Source organism: Salmo salar, chromosome ssa04 (genome assembly GCF_905237065.1).
Source record: "Salmo salar chromosome ssa04, Ssal_v3.1, whole genome shotgun sequence".
In the NCBI taxonomy this organism is placed as follows: Eukaryota; Metazoa; Chordata; class Actinopteri; order Salmoniformes; family Salmonidae; genus Salmo; species Salmo salar.
Window position 1 is genome coordinate 71247339 of NC_059445.1, and position 12228 is coordinate 71259566.

General features: G+C 43.6%; 1 protein-coding gene and 1 long non-coding RNA gene across 2 annotated transcripts; both read left to right on the top strand.

The window, feature by feature from the left end:
* The first annotated feature begins 1424 nt into the window (after window positions 1-1424).
* On the top strand, window positions 1425-3662 carry LOC123742582 (uncharacterized). Its single transcript, XR_006769739.1, has 2 exons — window positions 1425-3036; window positions 3198-3662. It is a non-coding gene; the product is annotated as an uncharacterized lncRNA (long non-coding RNA).
* Window positions 3663-9412: 5750 nt separating this feature from the next.
* On the top strand, window positions 9413-10556 carry kcnj1b (potassium inwardly rectifying channel subfamily J member 1b). The gene is given in 2 exon segments (XM_014197880.2): window positions 9413-10420; window positions 10422-10556. Coding segments are annotated over 2 exon segments (1143 nt in total).
* The last annotated feature ends 1672 nt before the right edge of the window (window positions 10557-12228 follow it).

Here is a 12228-nt window from a genome sequence, read left to right on the forward strand (position 1 = left end):
GAAACAAATCTAAACCAATCATTGACGTCTAATTTTAGTCCAAATGAAGGCCGTTCCGGCCAAAATCGGAACCAATCATAGACATCTATTTTTAGGCCAAATCCAGGCTGGACTGGACCAAACATCACTCTCTGTGAATGCTCAAATCAACATCCATGGACTGGGTAGGGTAAAGGTATCCAGAGAGAATTTTCATTTCAAGATGAACTGCCCTGATTGTTTGGATGTGCACTGTCACTTCAAATTCTCTCTATCTTTTCCCTCCTCATCTCCACTCTCTGAAGACTGGAGAGGTGTAGACTAACCAAGAAGGCTTGTGAGGGTCTGGCCTCAGTGATCAGATCAAACCAAACAAAGCTGTAGGACTTGAATGTCAGTGATAATGAGCTGCAGGATTCTGGAGCTGAATGGATTTTTTTATGGGTTGATGACTCCTCACTGCAAATCGCAGAGACTTTGGTTAGTTCCTTTGACATTTGCTCTGGATGCACTTATTGATGTTCACAACAAAACCCTGCATGCTGTAAAGTACTTGAACTTGAGGGGTCAGTTTTATTAAGCTTAGTCCTGGAATAAGAAGCATGTTCAAAGGATATTTTTTTTTTTAAAGTCCAGGACTACACTGTACAAAATATAGTAGTTTTTACTGTAACTTACTGGCAGCCAGTTACCTGTAAGTTACTGTAAAAAAGGTACTGTATGTTACCGTAAATTACAAAGAAACTTCGGTTTAACAGTCCATTACTGTAAACTTACAGGTAACTGGCTGCAAAAACAACAGTGTATGCTTAAACTGTCACAGGGTGTCTTTACACAGGGAAGATATGGAGCCACTGGGCACCTCTGCATTTTTCTTTGTGTGTCATTCCACCAAAAATATGAAAATAACTATTTACATTTGCCCATGATGTACCCAATGAGAAAAATAAAATGGAGTGCCTTTCTCCTGTTGAAAGCATGGCATCCTGCAGCATCTCTGAGGAGGTGTGTTTAAAACAAAATGTTTAACCTTAATTTAACTAGGCAAGTCAGTTAAGAACAAATTCTTATTTACTAATGACGGCCTACCCCGCCCAAACCCAGATGATGCTGGGCCAATTGTGCACCACCTTATGGGACTCCCAATCACAGCCCAATGTGATACAGCCTGGATTCAAACCAGGGACTGTAGTGATGCCTATTTTTATTTAATTTAACTAGGCAAGTCAGTTAAGAACAAATTCTTATTTTCAATGACGGCCTAGGAACAGTGTGGTTAACTGCTTTGTTCAGGGGCAGAACGACAGATTTTTGTCTTGTCAGCTCTGGGATTCAATCTTACAACCTTTCGGTTACTAGTCCGACGCTCTAACCACTAGGCTACCTGCCGCCTCTTGCACTGAGATGCAGTGCCTTAGACCGCTGCGCCACTCGGGAGCCCAATTGAATTTATTTTTATTTCCCTCAAGCAAGATCTCACCTAGGGCCTGTCATGGCAAATAGTGTCCCCCTGCCAACTAGTGTTCCCATCCTGCGTCACAATGGGATTCGATGAGTTCTAGCTTCTGTTGCTAGGGCTGTTGCTAGAACTTGCAAAATTCTGACCGGATTACGTAATGAACCAAAGCATCCGTTGCTATGCTGGTTGCTTGGCTCTATTTGACCTTGTAGCAGTCACAAAGGAAGGAGGACGCGGGCAGTTCTTGTTCTATTTCACCTCAAAACGCTCGCTCAGTCCGTGCAAATTTATTACCTCAGAATTGCTCTCCAAGGATGGTGTTTTTCACAGTGACAACCTGCTGACTACCTGCTGCCTCAAAGGAGCAAAAATACTGGAAAGAGAACACTTTCTTTACCATATCGTTGTTTTTATATAAGAAAATATTTTTAAATAGGAAGAAATAATTTAAGCTGTTTTTAGATTGACTTTGCTAGCTAGTGTACTTATTTACCTCAGCCTGCCTAGTCAGATAGCCAGCTACCGTAGAGACGCAACAACATTCAGAGACATTCAGAGTAACGTTAAGCAATTAACTTCTATTAGATAACTGGACGGATTTAGCCATGTACAACCATTTTTCAACAACCATTTTCCATCGAGCAAGTTGGTCATCTACATGTTGCTAGCTATACATATGTCATATTGAGGTATCTAGCTATAAGTTAAACCTGATAAATCAAATGGATAGGTGTAAGCAATTATGGTCATTTCAAATGCCCTTAACTAGGTGTCTTCGCTAGACAGACACAGAGGAGCGGGAGGAAGTAAGAAAGAAAGGATGAAAGTGAGAGAGGGAGGGAGGTGGGAAGAGAGTGGAAGACAGACAGAAAGAAACCGAGAGAGAAAGACAGCAGTGCAAATGTACTTAGACTTGAGTATTTCAGCAACTCTTCTCTTCCAACTTGTTAGGCAATCATATGTATGGGGAAGGATGGCCAGCCACACAGGAGGGTGATTTTTACTAAGGAGGAGAAGGAGGCCGTGCTGGCCATTTCAGAGTGAAGCGCATGATTGCCTAAATCAACCTACACTTCTTCTGACGGGGAATTGTCAAGGGGTTGGACAGCTGGGGAATTGAAATAACCTTCTGTTTATCAATCACATTCTATTACAGTATATCTGAAATTATTATGATTTCAATGAATGTCATATCAGAGCGCACACAATGTGCACACAAAATAACCTGAAGCTAGTGTTAGTTTCCCTAGCACTGATATTTTTCTATTTGTCTTCCTAGGGTTACCTTGGTGGAAGCCAACAATCTTCTCCAGTTGGAGCAGTTGGACGGTCGACCACTGAACGCACTGACGCCCTACACTGTGGTGAAGCCCAATAGACAAAGTATGTTAAGCTTTGGTTGACATTTGAGAAAGCAAGAAATGGTAGTTATGCTGAGCTTATAAAAATGTACCTCTTCAATTTACCTCTCCAAATGACTTCGACTGGCTCGGACATCGACTGTCCGAGCCCCCCAGGAGGTATCCCATCTACCAGAACCAGTGAGTTCAGATCAGTCTGATTCTCTGTGCTCTGAGTCGGAGGGGGACTAGCTATAGGTAGGCTATACCTTCCAAAAGTGTTGAAAAGTACATATCTCCCATTTATAACACTGCACTAATCCATCAAAATTTCTCACAGTAAAGTGTAACCTGTGCGTTTGCTTGTTTATGTCTCTGTCTCCTACCCTGTTCCCTTTAACTCTGCTCCTGTTCTCAAGGACCTAGGGGTTCTGCCCAACACCCAGACGTGGGTCCACCTGATGTCCTCCATTACCAACCACCTTCCAACTTTTCATTACATCATCTACAGCTACTGTTATTGTCATGTTGTCATTATCTGCTAAGAAACTTTTATTTCTTTATCATACTGGGCACATAATATGTGACATACCCAGATTAACTAAAACACTAGCACTGCAAACACTCAGAACAAAGAGAGCAGTCACCCTCTTCAAGTCCCCCTTCCGAGACTGGCTAGTTGTTGAGAACAAATGACAGGCAGAACCTCCCAACCATACAGCAACCACCTCCGGAATATTCCACATACTAGAATTCAGTATTTTAGTCTATAATTGTCATGTGAGTGTACAAAACATCTGTAAAAATAAATGAATGACACAACTGTACCAAAAAAATATCAAATTTGTATTAAAATCTTAAACCTTGCCAGGTTGATTTTCAAAGCTGTTTTACAAGGTGTTCATTATTGTAAGTTGTAAGGTGTCCTTTGATGGTATTTATTTGTTCCACATTATTCACTGTTGTATCCTAGGAATTACAATAGATACATGTTTGTATTTTTTTATTTCACCTTTATTTAACCTGGTTGGCCAGTTGTGAACAACTTCTCATTTACAACTGCGACCTGGCCAAGATAAAGCAAAGCAGTGCAACAAAACAACAACACAGAGTTACACATGGGATAAACAAACATACAGTCAATAACACAATAGAAAAATCTGTATACAGTGTGTGCAAATGAAGTAAGGAGGAAAGGCAATAAATAGACCATAGTAATTACCGTTTAGCAATTAAATCTGGAGTGAGATGTGCAGATGAGGATGTGCAAGTAGAAATGCTGGTGTGCAAACCACAGAGTAGGTGAACGGATGATCTCTGCATGTGTGGTTCCCACCGTGAAGCATGGAGGAAGAGGTGATGGTGTGGGAGTGCTTTGCTGGTGACACTGTCATTTATTTAGAATTCAAGGCACACTTAACCAGCATGTCTACCACAGCATTCTGCAGCGATATGCCATCCCATCTGGTTTGCGCTTAGTGGGACTATAATTTGTTTTTCAATAGGACAATGACCCAATACACCTACAGGCTGTGTAAGGGCTATTTGACCAAGAAGGAGAGTGGAGAGTGCTGCATCAGATGACCTGACTTCCACAATCATCCAACCTCAACTCAATTGAGATGGTTTGGGATGAGTTGGACCGCAGAGTGACGCCTCACCAGTCTCAACGTCAACAGTGAAGAGGCGACTCCAGGATGCTGGCCATCTAGGCAGAGTTGCAAAGAAAAAGCAATTTCTCAGACTGGCCAATAAATATAAAAGTTTAAGATGGGCAAAAGAACACACCCACTGGACAGAGGAACTCTGCCTAGAAGGCCAGCATCCCGGAGTTGCCTCTTCACTGTTGACGTTGAAACTGGTGTTTTGAAGGTACTATTTAATGATGCTGCCAGTTGAGGACTTGTGAGGCTCCGTTTCTCAAACTAGACACTCTAATGTACTTGTCCTCTTGCTCAGTTGTGCACCGGGACCTCCCACTCTTTCTATTCTGGTTAGAGCCAGTTTGCACTGTTCTGTGAAGGGAGTAGTACACAGCAATTCGACCATGAAGGCCTGATTCCCGCAGTCTTCTCTGAACAGTTGATGTTGTGATGTGTCTGTTACTTGAACTCTGTGAAGCATTTATTTGGGCTGCAATTTCTGAGGCTGGTAACTTGAACTTATCCTCTGCAGCAAAGGTAACTCTGGGTCTTCTTTTCCTGTGGTGGTCCTCATGAGAGACAGTTTCATCATAGCGCTTGATGGGTTTTGCGACTGCACTTGAAGAAACTTTCAAAATTCTTGAAATTTTCCGAATTGACTGACCTTCATTTCTCTTTGGTTATTTGAGCTGTTCTTGCCATAATATGGACTTGGTATTTTACCAAATAGGGCTGTCTTCTGTATACCACCCCTACCTTGTCTGTCACGATTGTCGTAAGGAGTGGACCAAAATGCAGCGGGAAAATGTATACTCATCTTCTTTTTTATTTGAAGAAGGAAAAACAAAATAAACACGTATACAAAAACAAACGACTCCAAACAGTCCCGTCAGGACCTTCAATCAGAGGCAACGAGAAGCAGCTGCCTCCAATTGAAGGTCAACCCAATAAACACCACATAGAAATAAACCAACTAGAAATAACATAGAAATACACTAACATAGAACATAACCCAAACAACCACAAACAACCCCGAAATACCTAAACAACCCCGAAACACCTTAAATAAACACCCCCTGCCACGCCCTGACCAAACTACAATAACAAACAGCCCCTTTACTCGTCAGGACGTGACAGTACCCCCCCCCCAAAGGTGCAGACTTAAACAACAAAAGATGCACCTTAAACAACAAAAAAACAAAACAAAAATAAACCCCAACACAAAAAGAATCCCCTAACTAAAGGGAGGGGAGGGAGGGTGGCCACCGTCACCAACGGTTATTGTGCTACACCTAACCTGTCCACCCCCGCTAACTGCTTATTATTATTTACCCCTCCCAAAGTCTCTGGACTAAGGCGCATCGCTGAAGACCTCGGGCTGAGGCGCGTCGCTGGAGACCTCATGCTGATGCGCAACTCTGGGAGCTCCGGACCGGAGGGCCGACTCTGGGAGCTCCGGACCGGAGGGCCGACTCTGGGAGCTCCGGACCGGAGGGCCGTCTGCTGGCTCCGGACTGTGGGCCGTCTCTGCTGGCTCCGGACTGTGGGCCGTCTCTAGACGGGGCACTGTCGCTGGAAGCTCTGGACGGGGCACTGTCGCCGGAAGCTCTGGATGGGGAACTGTCGCCGGAAGCTCTGGACGGGGACTGCGCACTGAAGGCCTGATGCGTGGGGCTGGCTTTGGAGGCGCCAGACGAGGGACACGCACCACAGGGCTAGTGTGAGGAGCAGGAGCAGGACGAACTGGACTGGGCTGACACACTGGAAGCCTGGTGCGTGGTGCTGGCTTTGGAGGCGCCAGACTGGAAACACGCACCTCAAGGCTAGTGCGAGGAGTGGGAACTGGATACACTGGGTCCTGAGTAGGCACCGGCGCTCTGGAGCGCACCGCCTGCACAACCCGTCCTGGCTGGATGGTAACAGTAGCCCTGCACGAGCGGAGTGCTGGCACAGGGCGAACTGGGCTGTGCAAAGGCCTGATGGCTGCCGTGCTTAGAGCAGGCGTAGGGTAGCCTGGGCCTAGGAGGCGCACTGGTGGTCAGATGTGCTGTGCAGGCATACTCCTACCCGGCTGGATGCCCACTCTAGCACGGCACTTGCGAGGAGCTGGGTAAAAGCAAATAAATAAATAAATAAATAAATAAATTATCTAGGGCATTTCTCAGTAATGCTTCTGTAAACCCCAACAAAAATGTATAAGTGGTCAGGCTAAAGTGTTGAGTAAATCTGCAAATGCGCGAGGTTACATGCCCCAATTTTATGAAAATGAAAGTATTTTGAACACAGATCTAAAAATCTACAGTACCCTGCACTGGATGGTACAGCTACAATCATAGGAAACAAGAGTTGGATTGAATATGGTCACTAAACCCAATGATACTGTACCTTCCTAGAAGTGTCTGCTGTATTTAAAGAACAGAAGAAAAGACATCAATAAGTCATGTTTTTTAATTTTTTTCTCTCTACTCCATTGACTCTAATGGTTTCAGCTTGAGACATCTTGTTTCTGCATTCTCTGCCCCCCCCCAGGTTTTAATAATATAGTGACATTTGTACGTTCATGACATTCAGCAAACATCAAAGTAGCAAGTTTCTAGCGTATGAAGGGATGATAATGACATTTGTTTAAATGAAAATGTTATACAGAAGAAAATGATTCCTGGTGCACTATTTCAATTTGTCATTTTTATTAGGATCCCCATTAGCTAACCCTGTAACGCTAGCTAATCTTCCTGTGGTCCAACACCAATTAACAAGACATTATAAACAACCACAATCAAGGCTTCACAAAAATTCAACAAGTAGACAATACAGATAATTAAAATACCTGACAGGAAACACATTTAACATTCAGTTGATGCTTTCTATTTTCTGTCCAATCATATGGTCTATCACATTAGATGTTCTTTTCTTTTTTTCTTGAAGGTGGAGTTACTTTTTGCCTGAGAAATATGGATTGGTAAAGAGTTCCATTTAGCATTGGCTCTATATAAAACTGTAGATTTAAGGCGTTTTGTCTTAGCTGCACTGAATTTGACTGTCTGGTTTGGTGGTTATGCATGTTGCTAGTACAGTGGCTTGCGAAAGTATTCACCCCCTTGGCATTTTTCCTATTTTGTTGCCTTACAACCTTGATTTAAAATACTTTTTTGGGGTGTTTGTATCATTTCATTTACACAACATGCCTACCTCTCTGATATTGCCAATACAAGCATGGTGTAATTGTAAGACATTATATTTAATGTATACTCAAATCTGTTTGCAAAATACAGACTTTTACAGGGCAGTATCATATTTCTATGTATTTGGTAAAAGCAAAGAAATAAATTATCTAGGGCATTTCTCAGTAATAGTTCTGTAAACCAAAGAAACAGGTGCGTGTGGTCAGACTAAATTGTTGAGTAAATCTGCGAACTGAGGTTACGTGCCCCAATTTTATGAAAATGAAAGTGTTTTGAACATGTATTTAAACACAGATCTAAAAATCGACATCAAAATTATGTAAGACAGTACCATACACTTGATGGTACAGCTGCAATAATAGGAAACAAGCATTGGATTGAATAGGGTCCCTAAAACCAATGATACTGCACCTTCCTAGAAGCGTCTGCTGTATTTAAAGAACAATTGAGAAGAAAAGACATCATTAAGTCATGTCTTTGTAATTTCCTCCCCCCCCCCTATTTCATTGACTAATGGTTTCAGTTGAAAATAAAAACAGCATGGATGCTGCAGTGGTCACGTTGTCCCATCTTCAATAGGTGCACTGTAATAGTTATTGTGTGCTTTCTGGCAAACTGTGTGGCCACTGAATCCAGAATATTCAATTTCTTGAATTGAGGCTCCACATATGGTGGTGGTGGAGACCATGTGCAGTGGGCCACCGTGTCAGGGAGAGCCACAGCCAACCACGACACCCTGGCTGGGGATGGAGTGAGTGGCTGTACGAGGGACTCCGGAGGAGTGTGGTGGGGTGTTGACAGGGGTCTAGTAAGGCTAAAATAGTGATGCACTGTTGGAACATTCCGACCTGCCTCTCTTGCCTGTCTGTTTGAGGGCTGTGTACACCATGGCATGTGGCTGGGATTAGGACATTTCACTGTAGATTAAAACATTTGCAACGCCTTCATGGCAACTTGCTCAGAGAAGGAGTTCCCAAATTGATCCTGTCTCTGCAGTTTGGCCCATGATTTCACTTAGCAGGTACGTGAAGTGTATTTTCCACTGTTTAGATAGACAGACCAACAGTGCGACAGTGATCTATTTCTTAAGTGGTATTGACATTTTTATAAGTGCAAAGTTTTGTGTGTATGTTTGCTGAATAGGAAATTGTGAAAAAGGCTGTTGTCTTTTTAAGGGCAGAAATAGTGTTGCCTCATTGAGTTTTATTAGAGGACGAGTGACTTATGTTAAACGGTTACTTGGGGAGAGGTTGCCATAGTTATTGAAGACAGAGATCGTAAAGTGCATCACTATTGTCTGGTTTCCCTTCAGTGCAACTGCTGCCAGGGATTTGTTTAGTCAATTACATAACAGGGGAAGAATTAGAACCATAAATGTACTCATGCCACTTTGTAGGGTGGGTAACTGAAAAATTTAACTTTTATCAACTATTTCATCTCCTAAGGCACTGAAAACATAATAGAACACAAAATGTTGTGTTTTATCTCCTGTATCTAAGGCAAATAAAATATGTCCTGTTACGGGAAGAAACATTTGTGGAATATCAAAGACACATTTCAAATCTATTGCTGACAAGCTGTTTTATGAACAAGGTTAGTGAACATTATAAATGGGGGATGAGTTCTTTCAAAAGTTTATCTGAGATAAACAATACTTAAGTTCTTATTTTCTATATTAGTTTTATTGATGTTAATTTTCTATAACCAAATAAAATTAGTCTGCCAGCTAATTGACCACTTTGTGGTTCCTCCATTGCGGTTTATCCCGGCCTTACACAATTGTTATTGTTTTTTCCCCAAAGCTCCAGGATGTTTCAGTTCGTCCAGAGGCCCATCCACGACTACCTGACAGAGCGCAGAATCCGCCGGACCCGGCTGGTGATCAAAGATGGCCGCTGCAACATTGAGTTTGGCAACATCAAGTACCACAACCACTTTGCCTTCCTGGTGGACTTCTTTACTACGATTGTGGAGATCCGCTGGCATTTCATCCTCCTCCTCTTCATTGCCTCCTTCACAGGCAGCTGGTTCATCTTCAGCCTTCTATGGCACTGGATCGCCAAGAGCAATGTGGATCTAATTGGACAGAACTTCACAGCCAGCCATGCCCACTGTATAGTTAATGTTAATGATCTCACCACGGCTTTCCTGAACTCCTTGGAGACCCAGACCACCATTGGTTATGGTGGACGGACACTCACTGGGCACTGCCCTGGCACCGTGGCTATCATCGTCGTCCAATCCCTCATCGGGGTCTTTATCAACCGCTTCATATGTGGGGTGATCCTGGCCAAGATCTCCCTTCCCAAGAAGAGGGCAAAGACAGTGACTTTCAGTGATACAGCGGTCATCTGCCTGAACAAGGGCCGCCTGTGCCTGGTGATTCGAGTGGCCAACCTCCGTAAGACCTAACTCATCGGGAGCCAAATCTACGGCAAGCTGCATAGGACAACTGTCACGTCGGACAGCGAAACTATAATTCTGGACCAGGTAGGCATTGACTTTGCAGTGGACGCTGGCAAGGACAACCTGTTTTTTGTCTGCCCGTTGACATTGTACCATGTCATTGACAAGGCCAGTCTGTTCTACGATATGACAGCAGACACCCTCCAGCAGCAGAACTTTGAGCTGGTGGTCTTTCTGGATGGGACGGCCGAGTCCACCAGCTCCGCCTGCCAGGTACGGACCTCCTTCATCCCCCAGGAGGTCCAGTGGGGATACAGCTTCCTGCCCATTATCTCCCGCAACAAGATGGGCAAGTACCGCGTGGACTTTTCCAACTTCTCCAGAACCATGGTGGTGACTACCCCACACTGTCCACTACTTTCAGAGTAATTTAGGCCAATGCAACAGCAACAATAACCAAAACAACCACCACAAGAAGCTGGGTATTGACAACCCCGGATTCAAGGTGATTGACATTCCAGACACAATGGATGTCACAAAAATGTGAGATGGAGGAAATGTTCCAGTGTAAACCACAGACAGACAGCAGCCCCCAGGATGTGGCACATGGGTCAGGGAGAAAAATGTGGGTTAAACTCTTGTTTATGAAAGTAGTCAGGTCCTCTCTATAGATTGTCAGTCCGGAAAGCAAATTTTGTGGTCAGGGGCTCATACTGAGTCATAGACGATGAGCAGGTAGCCACGGTGGGAGCTAAGGTGTTGGTAAAAACAGCTCATTACAATCAATCAAATGTATTTATAAAGCCCTTCTTACATCAGCTGATGTCACAAAGTGCTGTACAGAAACCCAGCCTAAAACCCCACACAGCAAGCAATGCAGGTGTAGAAGCACGGTGGCTAGGAAGAACTCCCTAGAAAGGCCAGAACCTAGGAAAAAACCTAGAGAGGAACCAGGCTATGAGGGGTGGCCAGTCCTCTTCTGGCTGTGCCAGGTGGAGATTATAACAGAACATGGCCAAGATGTTCAAATGTTCATAGATGACCAGCAGGGTCAAATAATAATAATCACAGTGGTTGTAGAGGGTGCAACAGGTCAGCACCTCAAGTTGGCTTTTCATAGCTGATCATTCAGAGTATCTCTACCGCTCCTGCTGTCTCTAGAGAGTTGAAAACAGCAGGTCTGGGACAAGGTAGCATGTCCGGTGAACAGATCAGGGTTCCATAGCCGCAGGCAGAACAGTTGAAACTGGAGCAGCAGCACGACCAGATGGACAGCAAGGAGTCATCAGGCCAGGTAGTCCTGAGGCATGGTCCTAGGGCTTAGGTCCTAGAGAGAGAGAGAGAGAGAGAGAGAGAGAGAGAGAGAGAGAGAGAGAGAGAAGAGAGAGAGAGAGAGAATATTTAAATTCACACTGGACACCGGATAAGACAGGAGAAATAGTCTAGATATAACAGTGACCCTACCCCCCCGACACATAAACTATTGCATTATAAATACTGGAGGCTGAGACAGGAAGGGTCGGGAGACACTGTGGCCCTGTCCGACGATACCCCCAGACAGGGCCAAACAGGCAGGATATAACCCCATCCACTTTGCCAAAGCACAGCCCCCACACCACTAGAGGGATATCTTCAAATACCAACTTACTATCCGGAGATAGTAAGTTGGTGACACATCTTATGTGCCATAACAGATACTTCATGACTTCATTCCTAATACTTTGAATAGTTGCTAATTGCAGTGACTGGAAATATTAATGTGACTAATCTACATCGTGTAGATGTATTATTTTGTTACTTGTTCTCAGGAAAAGCAGCATTCCTGGAAATGTTTTTTTGACAATGCCTTGAGTATTTTCCTTTCTGACACCTGTCCTTGGACTGAATGGTGTTTAATAATGATATTGCCACAAGAGGGCAATGTTGACTAATTCATTTTTATCCTATATTTCTTGACTGTTATCCCAGGTAGTGGGATAGATACAAGTAATATCAAAATAAATATCGATTTAAAGAAAATATACTATTAAATAGATGTACATTTATTTTGGCAGGTTTCTTATGAGACCGGACTTATCAAAGTTAATTCACTGGAGGAGCAACAGTAATATATGATTAATTACAATAATTAATATTTGATATTCAAAGATGGTGATTCAGCCTCCCAGGCTACGTTCAGGTTGGTCCTCTTGAACTCACCATTGGGGATGCAGCCTCCC